This window comes from Danio rerio, chromosome 6 (assembly GCF_049306965.1).
Source record: "Danio rerio strain Tuebingen ecotype United States chromosome 6, GRCz12tu, whole genome shotgun sequence".
In the NCBI taxonomy this organism is placed as follows: Eukaryota; Metazoa; Chordata; class Actinopteri; order Cypriniformes; family Danionidae; genus Danio; species Danio rerio.
This window is the reverse complement of record NC_133181.1, coordinates 26,768,058-26,790,886: the sequence shown is the minus strand read 5'-3', so window position 1 is coordinate 26,790,886 and position 22,829 is coordinate 26,768,058. Positions and strand designations below refer to the sequence as shown.

General features: G+C 34.3%; 2 protein-coding genes across 3 annotated transcripts; one reads left to right on the top strand and one right to left on the bottom strand.

Moving 5' to 3' along the window:
* The first annotated feature begins 6,335 nt into the window (after nt 1-6,335).
* On the top strand, nt 6,336-8,955 carry LOC137490209 (protein FAM13A-like). Its single transcript, XM_073954093.1, has 7 exons — nt 6,336-6,954; nt 7,250-7,367; nt 7,446-7,652; nt 7,740-7,917; nt 8,116-8,242; nt 8,345-8,418; nt 8,561-8,955. The coding sequence occupies exons 1-7, from the start codon at nt 6,934-6,936 to the stop codon at nt 8,721-8,723; spliced, it is 888 nt and encodes a 295-aa protein (XP_073810194.1). The 5' UTR covers nt 6,336-6,933; the 3' UTR covers nt 8,724-8,955.
* A 2,082-nt stretch (nt 8,956-11,037) lies between these two features.
* LOC103911231 (exosome complex exonuclease RRP44) lies at nt 11,038-15,797 on the bottom strand. 2 transcript variants are annotated; one of them, XR_012407945.1, is made up of 4 exons: nt 15,510-15,797; nt 12,384-12,427; nt 11,555-11,587; nt 11,038-11,472 (listed from the first exon to the last, which is right to left on the bottom strand). XR_012407945.1 is itself a non-coding variant. In XM_021477107.3 (4 exons), the coding sequence occupies exons 1-4, from the start codon at nt 15,726-15,728 to the stop codon at nt 11,457-11,459; spliced, it is 315 nt and encodes a 104-aa protein (XP_021332782.1). In that variant the 5' UTR covers nt 15,729-15,797; the 3' UTR covers nt 11,038-11,456. The 2 variants fall into 2 exon arrangements, 1 of the variants encoding a protein (XP_021332782.1); XM_021477107.3 differs by having other exon boundaries at nt 12,384-12,430.
* Between the last annotated feature and the right edge of the window lie 7,032 nt (nt 15,798-22,829).

Below are 22,829 nucleotides of genomic sequence, written 5' to 3'. Positions count from 1 at the left end.
AATTCTGACTTCAACTGTATGTATATATATATATATATATATATATATATATATATATATATATATATATATATATATATATATATATATATATATATATATATATATATATATATATATATATATATGTGTGTGTGTGTGTGTATGTAAGTATATTCATTCATGGATGTGAAACAGCATAAAGACCCTATCAAATATAACACAAAGGGTCTTCAAATAAACTGCCTTTATTTTTTTGTAAAAAATAAATAAATAAATAAACTAAGGGGGAAAAGCTCACATGCTCGCAGTGAAGAAACAAGGGCACAGGTGTTGCCTGAGAAAAAGAGGTAGGCACTGGTTTTTCCTGGAGGAAAAGAGCAGAAACATGTGTGCCATGTAAAAACAAGGCAGACCTGGGCACTGTGTGCGGGGACCTGATGTGCATGTGTGCTCCCTTTGGGGAATAGCCATAAATTGGATCTTCATGTGTGAAATAAGCTTGAGGCCGACTCTGCCATCCCTTGTCTCTACGTCTGTGTCTTTGGTCAAACAGTTTTGCTTTTTCCTGTGAAGATGTCACAGCCAAGTTTTCTGTTTTTGTCCTTTACTGCAAAACATTCTTTGTTTGGATGCACTTCAATTCAGAATGCTTTTTTAGAATGCTTTCCTGCCTCATATCACAGGTGCACTTTTCAGAAAACCAATTGTTTACATGCATCAACGTTGGGTAAATTGCTTCAAAAATGCAATTAATAACTAATTACATTATTGAAGTTGTATTTAAATTACTTTTATAATTACTATGTTCAGTCATTCATTTTCTTTTCAGCTTAGTCCCTTTATTAGTCAGAGGTCACCACAGCAGAATGAACCGCCAACTTATCCAGCATATTTTTTACGCAGCGGGGACTGGGAAACACCCATACACTCTTGCATTTACACACATACATTTTAGGCAATTTAGATAATTCAATTCACCTATAGCGCATGTCTTTGGACTATGTGGGAAACCCATGCAAACACAGGGAGAACATGCAAACTCCCCAGTTACTATGTATATAAAAAAAATAAATGTCATTCCACAATAGGGGCATCATGGTGGCGCAAGGGTAGCACAATCACCTCACAGCAAGAAGGTTGCAAGATCGAGCCTCAGCTGGGTCAGTTGGTATTTCCGTGTGGAGTTGCATGGTCTCCCTGTGTTCAAGTTAAACTCTTTTTATTGTTTACATATGAGTCAAACATAACTGTTTAAAAAAAATCATATTTAAGCATATTTAATTACAAATGTTCAAACAATCAAATGTAGTTTAACAACAAACAGCGGATGTTTCAAACCAATGCACCATAGTTCACAATCCTGAACTATTGTCTTACTTAATTTATGTTTCCAAAATATATATTCAGAGGACTATTAGGAAGGTAAAAAAAATAAAAAATTCTATGAAAGTCAGTGGTTATTGTTTTTTCCAAATATGTATTGTTGTGTTCTTTTCTGTAGAAATACATTTTGTAACATGTGAAGAATTACATATTTACAGATGGTTACAGATGTTTTTATTTTTTTCATTTTGATTGTTACTTTAAACATGTAATTACCTGACAAATGTAACTTTCTTTAGTTGAAAATTAGAATTATTAAGCAACTGTGTGTTTGTATAATAAATAATACAATTACTCTGCCTCTCTGAATTGATTTATTCACCTTATTCTCAGCTGTCGAGCGGGCGCTGCCATTTGAATCTTTTTGTCTCGCGACTTCCGCTCACATTCACTTCCATTCATTTTTTGACGTTAACAACTGCTCGTTACACTGCTTGATGTTGCAATTTAATATTTCCTTATTATATTATGCTACTTGGTCTGTGTAGTCATGCAAACATTTGTTTGTTGAGCAAGTAGTTTGACCGTTTTCTGCCGTTTATTATTCCTAGTCATTTCTCCCATAGGCGACTGAATCGGAAGTTCTAAGACAATCGCGAAAACAGGCGCACTTCCGCATTTTAGAATAAGGTCAATACATAAATTGTGAATTTATTTACAGTATTTATTAGGGGTGTATGATATTACAAACCAATCCAAAATATCGCGATACACCAACCACGATATGTATCGGGAAACTCTTGTAGCGTACCACAGTACTCTCACACCCCCTGCTGCCCGCTGAGGTTGACGTCACTTGTCTCTAAATAATTGAACCAACTTAAACACATGTTTTTTTTACTATTAATATTATTATTTTTTATCACAAGTGACTTAAAGTACAAAGTGAAACTAAAATATTGTCCAAATACATAAAAAAACTATAATTTTTTACAATAATTAAAAGAATATAATAAAGTACCAAATTCAAACAAAGTATCAAACAAAAATTAGTTAAACTCGAGTAAGGGGACAATAGTGGAGCCAAACAAAAGAAAGAAATATAACAAAACAATTCTAATTCATGAAAAACTCCTTACCTTGCTAGAAACTGATGAAAATAAAGAAAAGGTCTTCAGCGCCGTATGTCATATTCTTCTATACTGAACTGTAGAATAAAAAAAAAATGACGTTAACCTCTTACCTGATGTGTTTAACAATACAGTTTCAACATGTTTGCAAAATAAAAAAATAAAAAAACAATATATATATATATATATATATATATATATATATATATATATATATATATATATATATATATATATATATATATATATATATATATATATATATATATATTTCTGTTAGAATATAACATATAACATTAGGCTGGATTCAGCAAGTTCAAGTTCAACCAAGAATGTTGTTGGAAAACCGATTCTTACATCTGGGAACATTTTGGATTCGTGCTGACCGAGAATTGGGTGATCCATTTAATTTGGATTAAGCTTTTTGTAGAGCTTGTTTAAAAAAAGTGTTTTGACAGGTAATTGCTTATTTTACTTTTTTTAATGGGTAAGTATTGTAATTTAATTATAGTAACTGGTTAATTTGTTACTTAATACACCCAACACTTTGTTTACATGCTGGGTGAAACTGGAATGAGGAAACAATGATGATCAGTTCATGTTTTATGACCTTAAACAAAGCATTTACATGAGCACATTCATTGTTTGCTTATAAGGCATAATTAGGTCATGAACATGCATGTCAATTACCCAGTGAAGCATCTCAGCATTCCATCATAACTAGTTCTAAAGTCCTAATTTTTCAATGAGTAACAGAAGTGTGAACTCATTTGTTACACTATCAGCAGCTGAAGGTGCAGGTCAATACCTTAGGCAATCACAGCCATGCTGAAACAGAGCCATATTTAGAAAAAAGTATTTCTCATTTATTTATACCTCATTGTTAACTTTGTCTAGGAAAGTAGCATACAGATTAGCCTGCATGTGACCTTAATTGTTTTAATTGCTCAAGACAGGCCATGCAATAAATAGTTTTTTCCCCTTCTTCAGCAGAACATTAAGCACAATTTTGAGCTGAATCCACATTCTTTGTGATTCATAAAATGTGCTCCAGGCTGTCGTGCATGTAGGCCGTTTACAGGGGCTGTGAACTGTAAGCAAATAATGTTCAGTTCTTTCATAGATTATTTTGCTTCATAAAACCTCAATCTGGTGTTTGCTTTCCAGCCTAATCTCACAAAGAAACATAATTATTTCATGTATAGTAAAAAAAAAGTTGCTAATTTGTACAAATTGATAAAATTTCATTTGTATGGAAATGTATGATTTTTTTCAAAGCATGTGTGCTCCAAAACCCCACCCTGAGTCCAATCGTCATTGGAGGATGAGCAAATGAGTCATGATGTCACAATTGAGTCACAACTTTAAACTACTTTTGTTAAACAAAATGGCAACATATGAATAAAGCATAAAACAATAGTATTTGGTCTACAAGAAAGTTACAAGAAATACTTATAAGCATCCAGCAGCAACTGATCCTTATTAGAGAAATTGTGCCTTTATTCTACAGTGAAAATAATAAGGACAAAAACAGAAAATAAATCAAATAGGCTAAACAAATAAACTTACAGAAACATTAAAAGGGCACGTGTTTTAGCCCTTTTTAAGATTTAAGATTAGTCTTTTGTGTCTCCAGAATGTGTCTGTAAAGTTTCAGCTCAAAACAAATACCAGATTATTTGTATACAGTGTCAGACAGACATGAAGGAAGCAGATCTCATGTAACGTTTGTGAAAAAAGTACAGTAAGACCTATTCCAATGATTATTTGATGTATTTGTTGTGGAGTTAATTCAAGCCTTTCTGGGATGAGTCACACACAATGTTGCTAGAAAGTTCACTTACACACATAGACACACACACTGCAGACAGAAATGCCAACTGACCCAGCCGAGGTCGAACCAGCGACCTTCTTGCTGTGAGGCGGCAGTGCTATCCACTGCCCATTAGATAATATTGAATATTTAATTTTTCTAGATATGTCTGTGTCAAAATAGTCAAGAACAAAACAAAAATGTTTTAAATTAAATGTATTTTAAATTAAAATAACTTGGATGAATACAGCAGTGCAACTGGGAGTTGTGAGTGAAAATACTAATAAAATAAAAAAGATTAATTAAAATAATTTTATTGAAATTAAATTTTACAAATATATGGAATTAAAAAAGCAATAAAAATAAATGAAAAATTATTAACAAGAAGTTCTTCAGATGAAATGCTTATAATGAAATAAATCCTTTATGAGAAAAACAAAAATATTATTTAAACAATATGCAAACAGTAAAAATGCAAAAAAAAAATGATAAAGTCAATCAAAATAAAACAAAAATGTTAGATTTTATTTCTTTCAAAGTGAGGTGATAATGAGAGATTAAATGAAATGCTATTAATTCTTTTAAAAATGCCAAAAATAAAATGATTTATGTTGAATACAATTTTAAATAATAACACAAGGAATTACAATAAAACACTTTAAGATAACAATATATAATTATTTTGTCTGAAGAACTTACTGGAAGTTCATCAATTAATCAAACAATAATTTTTTTAAATAAATTATTCTATTTTAATAAATAAAAGCATTAAAAAAGAACAACAATCAACATAAAATAAAATAAAAATTGTTTTACTTTTATTTGCTTATTTGAATATGTGGATGCTCTGTAAAGTGATTCAACTATGAAATACATACTAACACATGCCAGTCATTGGTATGTGAAAATAAGGGATATGCCCACCATAATAAAGGATTCCCCCAACCCCCTTTACAAAAATCCCCAAATTACTAAATATGCTCATTTGGAGCTGTTTCATTGTAAATAAACAGTCAAATGGTCAGTAATATGTTTTATTATTATTATTATTATTTACAAAAGAACAAATAAATAGTATACATCAGCAGCAAATAAATTAACAAACAGTTCCGCTTATTAAAATGTATTGTAATGACTCAGTAGCCGTTTCTTCACTGTAACGTACACATAATGTACAAAGAATTAATGATTTATTTAGAATTTTTTTTCGTTTGATTACATTAAATAACAGGTGTCACTTTAAAAATACACACATCTAACATTACAATGAAAGCATTCGACTGCTTTCCTAACTCATTTGGACGAAATTACTTTGAAAAAAAAACACCAAGATCAACATCTTTAGATATTAATATTATTAATTATGTGTATATGTCTGTTAAAACACGCACCCAAAACCCAGACTTTTGCTCTGCTTTAAATCACGGGTACAGAATCCGTTTGAGAAACAGAATCTGTTTATCAATATGGAGCGCGTCGCGAATCGGAGACGACACTTGAAAGGGTTTAAGGGTGACACAGGTGATAGTTATCTGGCAGTTACTAGTTATTTTTATGTGTAGCCTATAATAATAAATAGGGAGACAAGTTGGACCTACGCTGAGGACCAAATTTGAATTTTGCTTTTCCAAAAAATATCAATGATCTAGAACAAAATAGAGCTTTAGTATTGAGAAGGTATGTTAGAATTTAAATTCAGCTTAAACTAAATTAAACGTTCGACATCCCATGCCCGCCCAGAACAAACCCATAAAATTAAGGCACATGAGAGATAATTATAACATATTTACACTGAAGTGATAACTTACCTTGAAAATGTAGGCTATCTTACATTTATTACAACTTAAATAGTAAATGATGTATATTTTCATACTTTACCAATGCCGTTTAAAATATTATCAAATATATAATTTAAATAAAATTGTAAAAATATTTTAAAACATTATTTTTTTATTATTTTCACTTGTTTGGTAAAAGCATAATTGTGTGGTAACATTATTTCATTTGAAGATGTTATGTTAATATTATATGTAAACAATACATTGAAAAACTTAATTATATAAATTATAAAAATGATCTTAAAGATTACTATATTATTTATTTTTAGCTTTTTTATATTTTGTTCAGCCTTGTGAACTTTGTTTACATGAATATAGGCCTATGTTATTTTTCTAGCTGTTTTGTAAATGAATCTGCCACAAATAAAATAACCTAGCCTATATGTTGGAAATTTTGGCGACTTTCACTTTATATGAGAAAACTATAAGCAGTTTGTTTAAATTTTTATTGACTAAAACTTTTCGTTTGCCTTTCATCATTGTAAGTAGTTTTTTTTTAGCTTAACTTGTATGTGCAGTTTTTAAAACATAACAAATTTCTAAGATTCTATTTAGAACGCGCTTCAATGACGTGAGAGCCGCGGCAGGTTTATATGAACATTCTTTATTGAAATTCTTTGTTGGGTGTTCAGGCGTTTGTTGGTGTAGTGGTGTTTGTGCGGTTTGCGATTTTTGCTATTGATTACGGTTATCGACTCTCGGTTTTTGACACTTTTTTCGGACTTCGACTACGGCTTTGGATTTGCGTTTCACTCGGTTTTGGATTCTCGGTAACGACCCTTTTCTGTATTTGACAAACGGCTTCGGACACCCCTCGGATTGGTTCATATTCGGCAAAACCCCCATAATGGGAGTTTTATCAGTGTGTGTAAGTATTCGATTTGCACACATATAGAATAATAGTGAATTCACAAATGTTTACTGTTCAGTAAAGAATTTTTATTAAATTATCAATTATCAATGTATTGTCTTCATTATTAAGTGATTTTGCATTACTTTCCCTGTAAGTGTGTGTGTGTGTGTGTGTGTGTGTGTGTGTGTGTGTGTATGGAGAAAAATAGGCCTAATACATTTTATTTTTCCTCATACACTTAAAGTTACTAACATACTAGTCAGCTGGGTATGTACACTATTTCTCATTTGTAATTCTCTTTCTTGTGCAGGAGGAAACACCTAGCAAGGTGTTTGGTGTGCCCTTACCTCATCTAAGGAAGACCGGTCAGATGAGGCAGGGTCTTCCTTTGCTCCTCACACATTTAGTGGGCTTCCTGGAGAAGCATGGTGAGTACTGTGTATTTGAAAGTGTTTCCAAGTCACGTATGCTGAGACTGTATTTGTAAAATATGTGTTTGTTTTTAGGCCTCAGTACAAGTGGCCTGTTCAGGGTTGATGGTGCAATTGTGCGCCTGTATGAGCTAAGGAGATGTTTTGATCGTGGAGGCTTTCCAGAGCTGAACAGTGAGGATGTTCATTCCTCAGCCTCTGTTTTAAAGCATTTCCTCAAATTGCTTCCCGGTGGTCTTATTCCAGCACCACTCATGATCGAGCTACTGAAGGTGTTCAGGAGTAAGTGTAGTACAAATGCTGATTAGTGAACATTTAATGTACTTGCTCTATCAAATTCTAAAATTCTTTTAATATGTTATCTTGCAGTGTTCAAACTGAGCAAACGTCACCGAGCAGTGAAGAAAATCCTGGACAGCCTTCCAGAGGAAAATTTCAACCTCCTCTGCTATTTGGTTTTCTTCCTGTCCCATGTGGCTGCTGAAAGAGGTGTCAACAGAATGAGCACCACCAACCTGTCCTTAGTGTTTGGTCCAATCATCTTTCAGTAAGTGTTTACTTTTATATCTGTAATCAGCTGATGTTGTGTGTACTTCAGAGCACATATCTTCTGGACTGAAGGGTCTTACATGCTCCAATATTTAGAATCTGAAACGACAGAGCAGTCTGATAGAGCTGTCAATCATACAAGTAAGATGTCTGGTGCATTTATTAATGTGACATGTTTGGTTATCTGCATGTGCAGTGTTCCTCAAGGGCCCACAATGCTTGAGGAGCAGGAGATGTGGATCAGCTTTACTGAGTACATGCTGGACAACCTTAAACATCTACTTCCCAACATGTACACTTATGAATCTGCCAGCAACTCACCAGTGAGTATATACTTTCAATTGATGACATCTGTGTGTTGAAAACGATGATGATAATTATTTTGGTTTGTGAGACACTTAAAGATGTATTTTGTGTTTGAGCAGGCTGTCAATGTGTTTGAGGCGGGAGGAGACTCCACTATTGAGTGTGTCCAGCAGCTGCCTCTCACAGAGACCAGGTATATGTTAAACACAAACACGCACAGCAGACTGATGCTTGTCAGATCACAAACTCACACAAATTGTTTATGGCAATTAACATATTGTGGAGTGCTTGCAAGTTATCCATATTCATGCTTACGATGTGTCTGTCTTTGAAAGATCAAAGTCACCAAAATTTGGACGACTTGGGCGTCTAAGACGAAGAATAACACATTTTTGGAGAAAGTGCACTGGCAAAGTGGAAGCGATTGAAGAATCCTATGTGGCTGGAGATGGTCTACAGCAGTCGCAGCAGACAGTGAGATTTACTGGAAGAGAGTGAGGGCTGGTGAGGTCACCAGAAAACAACGGGGCTTGTGAAGGGCTGGTGAGGGTGACCAAAGACACAGGGTTGGTGAGGGTCACCACAGATGATAAGGGTTGGTGAGGGTCACCACAGATGATGAGGGGTGGTGAGGGTCACCATAGATGACGATGCACGCATATGATTATGAAGACAAAGCAGATGCTGATTCTGACTCTGAAGCTGATTGAAATAAAACTTGTCATCTTCATTCAATAAGTGTCTCTCTCCTTTTTTTTTAAAAGTCTTTTGTGTTTAGTTATGTTGTAAGTTGTTGATTTTTCTGCACTCAAATGTTAACATCTTTCAATACATTCACAACAAATTAAACATGTATTACAAAATAGTTAACATCAGAACTTTACTCACATAACAATATAAATACAAATTAACAGTAACTTACTACATACTAAGTGCGCAAACTTAAAGTTTTTTATCTTTTAATATTTTGATGCATTTTTTTCTACTTTTTCAAGTTCTTAGTCACCTTTGCCATGGGATTGATTTGTACACAAAGACACACTGTAGCACAGTAAACATTTATTAGTCTGTTTATTTAAATTACACATAAAAAAAGTCAATTAAATAAATAATCAATTCTAAAACATCCCATTGTAAAGTAAAATGGCAACCACTACCTCAAAATACAGTGAGTAACACAAGAGACTGTCAATTATTCTCAGAGGTTTAATGTGCAGATTGTTAAAAAAAAAAAAATATATATATATATATATATATATATATATATATATATATATATATATATATATATATATATATATATATATATATAAATATATATATATATATATAAATAAATATATATATATATATATATATATATATATATATATATATATATATATATATATATATATATATATATATATATAWATAAATAAATAAATATATATATATATATATATATATATATATATATATATATATATATATCATGATTTGTATAGATATTTCTTTTTCAATTTCAGATGACATGTAAATGTATAATATAGAAATATAAATATTTACATTTGAATTTATTGCTAAGTTTAATATATTTTAACAATTAAATATATTTTATATACATTAAACAATTAGCTATTTATTTAATATATTCAATATTTTAAGTATGTTAATTATACTATTTCATAGCATTTTATGTAATTTTCTAGGTACTGTATGCAAATGTGTATTTAATGTTAAAACAGCATATTTGTAAAGGTGTGGTTATACAAATTGCAATCAATACACTAATGAATAAATAAACATGGTTACTACTACACCTTTAATGTACTAAATGATGATTTGATAATTTTTGTAGGGCAAAGACGACAAATTTAATGTTTGATAAAGCAAGGCCAGTTCCAGAATTAAATCACTGAAAGTGCTTGTAGAATGAGTGATGGTGCTCTCTTTGGCCATATGATACTTTTGTTAAAATATGTATAATCTACATCTTAAAATCTACACCTTAATGACTTCACCAATATTAAAAGACATGCTGTGAACTGAAACAGTCCAGTTTTTTTTTCCAATTTAGAGCAGCAGGATTAGAAAGCCAGACCCGTATCAGAGTGTGTTGCTATCAGAAGCCATCAAAATGACACAGTGGAGTGTCATGTTTGTCTCTACACTCACAAAAGAGAATTTTGTGGGTCTGTGTTCTCAAGGGAGAATTTTTATTATTAATTTATTATTGCATTATCAAATGTATTAAATAATAATATTTTTTGATAGGGCAAAAAAAAAAATCTTTTCTATCTGGGCCATTTAAAAACCTTTAGCCCTTTATGAAAATTTAATTCATAATGGTCTTAATATTTTTAATCCTGTTTATATATATATATATATATATATATATATATATATATATATATATATATATATATATATATATATATATATATATATATATATATATATATATATATATATATATATATATATATATATATATGCCAGCTACTCACTGTAATGGTTTGGTTACAGTGAGTAATTGGCAATAGTGTTGCCAGTGAATTACTGTAACTAAACAGTTTCTAACTGGCAACAGTGTTGCCAGGTAATTACTGTAACTGAACCATTACAGTGAGTAGCTGGCAACAGTGTTGTCAGTTAATTACTGTAATAGAGCAGTAGCGGTAACTAACTGGAGACTGCTTACAGTTACTTACTGTACTGTCGTGTTGCAACTCACAGGATTATACTGCGTAAACATTAATGGTATGTCATTTATAGTTATTGTAGTGTTACTAAAATTAATCAGTATTCTTAAGTGTTAAAATGCATATCAGTTGTTCAGACACATGTATTTTATTGTTTTGGCAGCAAACAAATATAAAACAGAAAATGTACAACAAAATTAAAGCAATCAACACATGCTGTGTATATAGCACAGTTGTCAAACATTTAAATATCATCTGACATATTACAGAGGGCCACAGAGTTTAGCGTTAACTCAAATTAAACACATCTGATCAACTAATTGAGGATTATTAGAAATCTACAGTTAATGTTGAAGCAGGGTGGGAACTAAACTCTGCTGGCTGCAGCCCTCCAGGAACTGAGTTTGACCACATTTAAGCAACTGCCAACATTTATCACAGTCACAAATGCAAAAAAATAATAATAATGAAATAAAAAACAATATACAATAATTACTTAACAAACTCCATCCAAAGCAAAAAATAAAAAATCGTTCAGCACTGATCCTCATGTTGTTCCAAACCTGTAGTAGTAAAAAAAATAATAACCTGATTTATGAATTTATTTAAGAAACACTTTATTCAACAAACACCACTTTCACTCACTTCAGTTGATGTTCAGTCAACTTTATTGAGCCTCTGCAAAAAAAAAATAATAATAATAATAAAATGGAAGTGTTGTTTAAGAGAGAGTTTTTTATTTCACCTTTTAATGCATGTCGTTCATATATAGTATAATACATCCCTTTGAAAAAGCTCTAATGTGGCATTACTTGAATCCTGATATACAAAGTTACACTAATATAAGGTTAAAAACAAAAAAGGATCAAAAAGAAAAAAAAGTTTTCTCAGGTTTCAAATAATTAAAACAAAATAGCATTTCAAAACAACACACACATACTGTATATTTGGTTAGAAACACGTTTGTCAAAAAACACAATACTCAATAAAAAAAGTTTAAAATAATTATAAAAACAAAAAACAAAACAAAAGTCGGCAACACAGAGAACCCAAAGGATCTAATCGTATTATTATTTACTTAAAAATGTTCAAGAAAACAAACATTTCTATTGTCCTTAGGAATTGATAATTGGAAACACAGCTCTGAAAAATACTTAGCAATACTTAGGACCTGAGAGTAGAGGTTTGTGAATCCCTGTGATGATTCACATTAGCTACCTAGCTGAGGAGATTGGAATTTAATGGTTTTTATGTGTATACAATCTGCTTATTTGCCAAAAAGTACATTATGGAAATAGGCAATATCCAATGAATAAATATAGTTAAATGAAAGTAATGTAAAAAGTTATATGAGGAGAGGCTAACTAGCTAACAATGTAGCCCTCAAGTACACAGTTCAAGACAACAACAATATAACTTAATACACAGACTTAGTTTAGAAACCCTGAAAAACATTTGAACACATTTTACTTACTCATTGTAGATTTTTGGATTAAAACACCAGACTCTGCATCTGAACTGCTAAACAGAGAACAGAGCACTCAGAAGTAAACAAATCAAACACCTGGCTCCCTTAAAGGGCCAACATATTTTGAAAACTTTTTTTCACAATTTTGTTTAAAATAAGACAGACATCCTGTGTATGTGTGTGTCAATGTCTAAATTATTGTTTTCTGCATTAAGATAAATGCACTATTCTATATTTAGCACCTTAAAGCATCAGAGTAGATGGGACAGTAATGGTTGAACAGTAATTTACCATTTATTATCACAGTTACTACCTGTAATGGCTACATAAAGTAAATTACTGTAATTTATTCTTTAGACTACACAATTTCATACAAATCCTGCTCATTTTACATTAAAATGCTGTTTTCTGTTATTTCAGCAAAACACTGGCTATTTCATATATATATATATATATATATATATATATATATATATATATATATATATATATATATATATATATATATATATATATATTATACTTTGTATAGATAGTTTTTGTTTTTAATGTCAAATAATATATAAATATTTTAGTATAGATATTATTAACAAATGAATTTATTGCACAGTGTAATATATTTATATTATTAACAATTAAATATGGGGTGAGATGGTGGCTCAGGGGTTAGCACTGTCACCTCACACTAAGCAATTTGCTGGTTTGAATCCCAGCTGGGTTAGTTGGCATTTCAGTGCTTGTTCTTACCATTATTGATTTAACCAATAGGCGAGGTAAGCACCTGCTTAGGGCCCCAGGTAATGGGGCCCCCCAATAAATATCTAGAAGTATAAATTATACTTATAAACTATATATAACATCGTACAAATACAATTTTAACATAATTAAATATTATTTAATATACAATCAAATATAATATGTAATGGGTGACGCAGTGGCGCAGTAGGTAGTGCTGTCGCCTCACAGCATGAAGGTCGCTGGTTCAAGCCTCGGCTGGGTCAGTTGGCGTTTCTGTGGGGAGTTTGCATATTCTCCCTGCGTTTTCCCTCCGGGTGCTTCAGTTTCCCCCACAGTCCAAAGACAAGCGGTACAGGTGAATTGGGTAAGCTAAAATGTCCGTAGTGTGTGTGTGTGAATAAGTGTTTATGGATGTTTCCCAGAGATGGGTTGCAGCTGGAAAGGCATGTGCTGCGCAAAAACTTATGATGGATAAGTTGGCAGTTCATTCCGCCAGATTAATAAAGGGACTAAGCCAAAAATAAAATAAATGAAATGTATTAATAATAATAATATTACAAAATAAATGATCTATCATGGAGCAGTCAGCAGTAAAATTATATCTAAAAAAAATATTTATTATTGTTAGTTGTAAATTCATTTTAAGAAAACTAATCATTTAAAAATACACACTCATTCACACACATATACTACGACTAGGGTTGTAACAATATATCGGTATGACGGTCTACCACGATTTGAACGTGCACGATTATCACACCATGAACAATTGCATATAAACGGTTTTAACCCTTAAAGACCGAGACAACCGCCCGCGGCTAAAAATAAGTATTGCTCTTAAATGTTTAATAACTTTTGATCCGCTGATCCGATTCATACAATTCAAAGATTGGCATAAAGAAGAGAATCTCAGCTTTCCAGTGCTGTATCACATAACATTCGCGGACTTTCAGAGGCTCCGGAATCAGTGCGGTTACTTCATCAAAATTTGACCACGCTGATTTGACAAAGAAACGCTCGTCACTGTGTCTCCGGACAAACCAGACACGATACATTGATGCATTGTCCCTCCTCCATGCCCAGATTGGTTCAAACTCGCTATATCACAACCAATAAGCATAGGTTTCGCTTTTGTTTGTGGACCAAAAACGAGCTTTTTGAACAACACAGAATGAGAGATAGGCATACATTTATGCGCGGCTAAATAAAAATAGAAAGTATAGAAAAAATAGAAAAAATATAAATAAAAGTACTTTTGCATGCACATCAGCACAGAAACATGACAAAACAGTGACACAGCAAAGACGAACTGCTGCTCTTGCTGTTTTCAAAAGACGCAAATGAAGGTGCAGCTGTTTGTCTGCATTGCAGACAACCATATCCAAATCCATATCCACAGACAACCATATCCATGCTGGCACATAAAACCTAAGGATGTTCCATATTGAATCTAGTTTCGTTATGTAACTATTTATAGTATAGTAAATATTTATATCTATTTTTTTTTACTGAGGATTTGCACCATGTTTATTTGGACTTTATTTGGACTTTGACACATTATTTATTATTTTCTTATTTTTTTATTTGTTCATTGTAAGTGGTGTTGTTTATAGTAACTGAAAATATATTATTTGGAAAAAGTCAAATTTGCTTCACTGTTCTATTATTTTGTAACATTTGTAACATACCGTATACCGCGAAACCGTCAAACCGTGGTATTGTTTTAGACGATTATCATACCGTAAAAAATTCATACCGTTACAACCCTAACTACGACCAACTGACCCAGCCGAGGCTAAAACCAGCGACCTTCTTGCTGTGAAGCAACCATGCTAAACCACTGAGCAAATGTGCCGCACCTATTTTATTTTCAACATTTTTATTGTTATAACTTTTGGAGAGAAAGGCACAAACACTAGACGGGGATGAATTATCTTTCTTCATATGTAAAGAACTTCTCGATATTTGGGGGCCCTAAACAAAACTGTTGTTTTATGGAAATGATTTGATGCAGCATTTAAAACTTTGCAGTTTTAATTTTGACTAAAGCAGTGACCTATTTTAATAACTAAAGTTAAATAAATAAAACGTAATTAATTAACCTTTATAAACAACAAAACACAATACAAATAACAAAAAACAGTCATATTTTTTTTTAAGTACACGTTAAAGCCCTTAAGCCAACTAACGTTACAGATTTTTTAACCCCGCTTCATAAGGTTCCTCATGATAATTTGTCATACAATGACAACACAAAAAGTCTAACGTTAACGGACTAGCGTTAATTCAATATCTTTTTCAGATATTCTGAAGACAATGTTGGGGTTCAACTACAGACAAGTGAATTACACATATAAAACAACAAAACAAAACAACAAAAAAAACAGAATGTACCTGATGTAAAACCACATTGGTGTCTGGGATTAAATAGTGAGGATATGGGCAGAGGTTGCTTTCTATACAAGTTTCTTCTTGCAGCACCGGAGCTTCATCTTTGCACTCCTTACAAACTTCACTTCCACACCAGATGTCATCTCGGAGATAATGTTCCCGTACGATTTTCAACACTCCGCCAGAACGGGTCTTTTTTACAAATGTTTTGGACTTCAACATGGTCAAGCTAATGGTAGCGACAGCGGTTTTGAAGAGCCGTTCCACCAAAACACAGCACACAGTGAACCCGCGTGTGCAGCCGCGCGCCGCCTCTAAATTGTTCCGGGGTGATTCAGCGAGATAAAGGTTCCTAGTCTTACTTACAACGAAGAACCAGAGTCACTTTAAGTGTATTCTATAATATTTGGCTGAACTCACACATGCGCCGATAAAATGGCTTACAATGTGTTTGAAAATGCTGTAAATTATTGGGAGGCTGTAAGCAGTTAGAGCATGTTAATCTTCTGTCATTTTACGTTAGCTGATATGTTCACTCTATTCAACACTAGATGGCGGAAAATTCCAAGTGGTGCTCGCTGCAGAGCCATTTGAGGAGAGCTGAGCTCCAGCGAGGGGGAGCTTAAGCTTGAGCTCCACCTTTTTTGCGCTTCTTCTACGAGTGATGTCACTGGGGGTAGGGTTAGGGGTGGGGTTGGTGTACGCATTAAAACAGCTTACAGGAGGAGGAGCGACAGCTCATGCTCCCCCTCGCTGGAGCTCAGCTCTGCTCAAATGGCTCTGCAGCGAGCACCCTCTCGAAAATTCCTACGATTTTTTTTATTTTTTATTAAACAGTAAATTATTACAGCATAATGAAACATTAGGAATTACATAAGGAACATAAAAGATGCCAGGGGGATAAAACAGTAAAGAAGGGGAAAAAATACAATAAATTGGAGATACATATAACGTAAAGCTTAAAATAAAAATACAATATTAATAGTGTAAGTAAATCAAAACAAAGTACCGCTGTTTACAGGGGAATTTTAAATAGGGCATGACAAGATAATGTTTTCCTAGCCTTAGTGTTTCCTGAACCAGAAAGTGTTTCAAAGTTTCAGTTCTTTTATGAATACCTTAAAAAGCGGTTTATTATTGGAGAATTTGCTTTTATGGATATGATATTTAGCAAGTAAAAGTAAAAGATTTATGAAGTAGAACACTTTTTCTGTACTACTGTCTGTATCAATAAAACCAAATAATACATTTTCCCAAAGCAAAGAAAAATTGGAATATATAAACTCAATTACAAATTTGCAAAAGTTACCCCAAAATGTTTTTGTGTAGGAACAATACCAAAATAAATGTACAGTTGTTTCTTCTTTTGAATTACAGAAAGTGCACATTGTGTTAATATTTAATTTAAATCTTTTTAAATAGCTACTCACTGGGTAGAATCTGTGAATTAATTTAAAAGACACTTCTCTGACTTTGTTCACAATAAGATATTTGTGTGGCAAAAGCCAAACTTTTCTCCAGTTTGAAATATTTGTAAAATTGCTCCAGTAAGTAATAACATAAGATTTTGCAACAACTTCTTTCTGAAATAAAATACGGATTGATTTGTTAGTTGAATTTGGAACAAGACAAGCTTTGCCCACTGTTGTTTCAAATGGATCACAGAGAGATGGTGTGATACATAGAGTTCTGTTCAAGCCTTTAAACAGTGTAATAATTCCTGCAGGAACAGCATCAAATACAATGGCAAATTCTTTTGGTGAGACAGGAAAATCGAACTTCTGTAAGAACTCATAATATGATAGCAAAAAACCATTTTCATTAAAGAGATCATGAACTAAAATAATTTTTTTATCATACCAACTCTGAAGAAATAAGGATTTGTTTTTGTAGAGTATATTGCGGTTATTCCAAACAAAAAAAGAGTGTTGAGAAAAGTTGTGTTTATAGATAAGAGACCAAGCAAGAAGCATTTGCTTGTGAAATGCCGAGAGCTTTACAGGTAACTTCTCAATATTATAATGACACAGGGAGAGAAAGTTCAAGCCACCCAGCTGTGAAAAAATATAATTAGGGATATAATTCCAAATCGATGTGGGGCACTTTAAAAATTGTTTCATCCAATTAACTTTAAAGGTGCAATTTAATGTATTAAAATCTAAAAAATTTAATCCTCCATTTTCATAGGTGTTCTTAACAACTGTTTTCTTAATGTGATGTGTACGATTTCTCCAAACAAAGTTAAATAATAACTTGTCTATTGTTTTACAAATTTTGTTTTCTAATTGCAAGACCAAAGCGGCATAGATTAATCTGGATAGACCTTCAGCTTTAGTAAGTAGCACTCTTCCATTTAAAGAGATATTTCTTTGAAGCCACTGATTAAGTTTTTTATGAGTTTTTTCTATAATTGGAGTAAAATTTTCACTACAGCGTATGGATTCATTTTTGGTTATAACAATTCCTAAATAAACTACTTTTTCTTTAATCGGGATATTGCAAATAGAGGGAGCATCACAATCTTTCACAGATAATAATTCACATTTGGCAATATTCAGGTGTAAACCAGATGCTTCTGAAAATGTATTTATTACTCCTAAAGCTATGGCAACTTGATCACTATTTTTTAAAAAGAGAGTAGTGTCATCCGCTAACTGACTGACAATCACTTCCCTTTCTGCTATATTGATGCCTAAAAGATCACTTTGCTTAATATGATCTGCTAATAATTGTGCAGCCAGTAGAAATAAATAAGGAGAAATGGGACATCCTTGGCGTATGCCCCTTTTAACATCAAATCTAGTTGAAGTCCCATTTTTCAGTTTAATTGAGCTGTTAGCATTACTATAAAGAGTTTGAATTGCGTTACAAAAAAATGGACCAAACCCAAACCTTTTAAGACTGAGAAAAATAAAATTATGTTCAAGGGTATCAAAAGCTTTATAGAAGTCTAAAAATAATATATAACTTTTCTCTGAAATCAAGTGGGAGTAATCGAGAATGTCCAAAACTAGTCTGATATTGTTAGCAATATGTCTATTCTTCATAAATCCTGATTGGGTTTGATCAATAACTGAGTCTAATATATCTTTAAATCTTTCAGCAAGAATTGCTGCAAATATTTTATAATCATAATTTAATAGACATATTGGTCGCCAATTATCAATAAACAAGAGATCTTTATTTGACTTTGGGACAAGTGTGATAAGACCTTGATTCATAGTTGGTGGCAATTTGCTATTGGAAATACTCTCATTAAATACATGCAATAAGAAAGGCGCCATCTGTTGGGCAAAAGTTTTATAAAACTCTGATACCATCCCATCTGTTCCAGAGGATTTATTATTTTTAAATGGTTGATTGCATCCAGTATTTCTTTACTAGTTATGGGCTTGTCACAAAAAATCCTATCTTCTAATGAGATATTTGTAGGATTTTTTTAAGGATGATAAAAATGAGGATGTTAATTGTTCTGAGTAGTTGGAAGTGTATAATTTACTGTAGAACATAGAGCAATATTTAGATATTAATTTAGAGTCAGAGGTAACTGTTCCATTAATATTAAGCTTGTTTATAGTATTGTGTGAAAATTCCTACGATTCACGAAAATTTCGACATCTTTGACGACATTTTAGCTCTAGTAACCTGAAAATATTTAATTACAGTAAAGATTTAGTCTACTAGCCAACGTCAAACGATTAAACAGAACAATAATTCGGCAATCAGCTTTTTTAAAGGAATTTGACTTGCTGTTAAGGAGAGCTCAAACAGAAAGTTTATTAAAACTGCTTGTATTCAATACATTTGTTTCTGTGTAATAGCAATGTTTTTAAGATATTGTTCTTTATTTAATGCTTAAGAATTGTATTGTTATTTATAATGCATATCTGTGCCCAACTGATATAGGATGTACTGTAATAAATCTATTAAGGTTATAACCTAAATAAATAGATAATAGATATACACTGTAAATTGCTGGGTTCCACACCATTCGTACATTCATATTCATGTTAGATTGAGCATAAAACAGTCAAGCTCCCCCACCCCTCACCCTTCCTTAAAAACCCTTAAAAATCAGGCCCGGCTCCAACTTGGAACTCTAGGGTGGGCCATGTGACATTTCGGGTGGGCCAACAAAAATAAAAAAAAAAATTTATATATAATGATAACAATTCCATGTCCCAAGAGCCAGTTTCTGTGCCCGACGATCCGGTTGTTGTGGTCCTAACCTTCAACAACCACCCGTTCTACAATGCACTGGCCCCTTACGGCTCCCCCTGCAGGTGGTGGGCCTGCGGGAGAATGGTCCCACGTCGCTCCTTCGGGCTAGGCCCGGCCGGGTTCCGTGGGAAAAAATCCGGCCACCAGGCGCTCGCATACGAGCCCCAACCCCAGGCCTGGCTCCAGGGTGGGGCCCTGGCTGCGCCATACCGGGCGACGTCACAGTTCTTGATGTTATAGAACACATAAGGGGTTTTTGAACCACACTTAGTCTGACCTGTCACCTAAGACCTGTTTGCCTTGGAAGACCCTACCAGGGGCATTAGCCCCTGACAACATAGCTCTTAGGATCACTCAGGCACTCAAACCCCTCCACCACGATAAGGTGGCGGTTCAGGGAGGAGTGGCAAAGCAGCTCGGGTGGATGAGATTCACCCTGTGTATCTTAGGTCTCTGGATGTTGTGAGGCTGTCGTGGCTGACACGTTTTTACAACATCGCATGGAGGTTGGGGACAGTACCTTTAGACTCGGCAACTGGGGAAGTGGTTCCCATTTTTAAGAAGGGAGACCGGAGGGTGTGCTCCAACTATAGGGGGATCACACTCCTCAGCCTCCCGGGGAAAGTCTATGCCAGGGTAGGAGGAGAGGAGGATCCGGCCAATGGTTGAACCTAGGATCCAGGAGGAACAATGCGTTTTGCGTCCGGGCCATGGTACACTGCGGTCTATACCATCACCAGGGTGCTCGAGGGTTCATGGGAGTATGCTCAACCAGTCCACATGTGTTTTGTGGATTTGGAGAAGGCATTAAATCGTGTCCCTCGCGGCATTCTGTGGAGGGTGCTCAGGGTGTATGGGGTCAGAGGCGATCTGTTGAGGGCCATCTCGTCCCTGTATGAATAGATTAGGAGTCTGGTTCGCATTGCCGGCAATAAGTCACATTTGTTTCCAGTGCATGTCGGACTCTGGCAGGGCTGCACCTTGTCACCAATTCTATTCATAATTTTTATGGACAGAATTTCAAGGCGCAGGCTTGGGCTGGAGGGGGTCCGGTTTGGGGAACACAGGATTTCATCTCTGTTATTCGCAGACGATGTTGTTCTGTTGGCTTCATCAGACATGGACCTTCAGCATGCACTGGGGCGGTTTGCTGCAGAGTGTGACGTGGCTGGGATGAGAATCCGCACCTCCAAGTCCGAGGCCATGGTGCTCCACCGGAAAAAGGTGGTTTGGCATCTCCAGGTTGGAGGAAAGTCCTTACCCCAGTCGGAGGAGTTTAAGTATCTCGGGGTTTTGTTCACGAGTGAGGGAAAGATGGAACGTGAGATTGACAGACGGATTGGTGCAGCGGCAGCAGTAATGCGGTCGATGTACTGGTCTGTGAAGTGAATTTTATACTTTTTAAAGGGTGAAGTTAATCTATATATTCAAATTGTATGTGTATAATCTGCTTGTAGACATACATACTATTAGAAGAATTAAGGTGTTACAAGAAATGGATAAGCTTTATGGTTAACCTAGGTGGAATTTGGGGTCAGGGGTTAACCTAGGTGAAAATTGGGGTCAGGGGTTAACCTAGGTGGAAATTGAGGTCAGGGGTTAACCTAGGTGGAATTTGTGTGACATATGTAGATCAAAGGGAAAAATAGTTGCAAAAGAAGTACATAAGCAGGCCAGAACATCAGTGAGACATAATTTTTCAGACAGAGATGCTACTGGGGGTCTCCTGAAAATTCTCCTTTGTTGTCGACAATAAAGTATACTCTTCTGATATTCATAACCTCCAGACTGAGTTTGATTCATTAAGAGAAAAACCAAAAACCACTACATCTGTTGTGGTAAAGATGGAGCTGAACTGAAAGGCAAAGCTCTCGATTTACCAGTCAATCTACGTTCCTACTCTCACCTATGGTCATGAGCTTTGAATCATGACCGTAAGGACAAGATCTCGCATACAAGCGGCCGAAATGAGTTTCCTTCGAAGGGTGGCAGGACGCACTTTTATGGATAGGGTGAGGAGCTCTGACACCCGGGCGGAGCTCGGAGTAGAGTCGGTGCTCCTCCACAGAGAGAAGTCAGCTGAGGTGGCTCGGGCATCTGTTTCTGATGTCTCCTGGATGCTGTTTGATGCTGGATGCTGTGTTCCAGGCATGTCCCACCAGGAGGCGGCCTCGGGGAAGACCCAGGACATGCTAGAGGCACTATGTCTGGGGATAGGGAAGTCTGGGGTTCTCTCCTAAGACTGCTTCCCCCCGGAAAAGCGGCAGATGATGAATGAATGAATGATAACAATTATTTTAAAGGTAATAAATTTATAGCATTTTAAAAATAATGTATTTATCTTTTTAAATGTTCTCTGTCATTTTAATCGAAGCAAACTAACTGATTAAGTGAAATTAAGCGATGTTTGCCAAGATGTAAGAAAACTCCAGAAAAACATGTTGCTCTCCATGAACTATATAGGTGATTCTATAGTTGCAGTTACATTTAGTGACCAAAGCAATCAGGGTATCTTCCGAATCAGGGTAACTTCCGTCCAATCCATATCTGTTTTCAAACCAAAAAAGGAAAATGAAGAAAACGGCCGTTTTTACGTTTTTCATTTGCTCACAGCAAAAGACGTCAAACTCTTTTTTGAATAGATTACTCTTTTTTCCTCCCTTCGCCACAGTATCCAATGGTGTTTATGTAGAGCCAACCACAGGATTCACATCAGGAGAGCTTGAACTCCACTCTATATTTGACCAGATAGTGTGAGGAAGGCTCCATCTCCTTCATCATAAACATCTAAAAGAACCTTTCTAAACAGTTCTGATGGTAGCTGAATTAAAGACAAAACGCACGCACACACACACACACACACACACACACACACACAAACACACACAATAATAAATGATGAAAATTCATTCATTTTCTTGTTGGCTTAGTCCCTTTATTAATCCGGGGTCGCCACAACGGAATAAACCGCCAACTTATCCAGCAAGTTTTTATGCAGCGGATGTCCTTCCAGCTGCAACTCATCTCTAGGAAACATCCACACACACATTCACACACACACTCATACACTATGGACACTTTAGTCTACACAATTCACCTGTA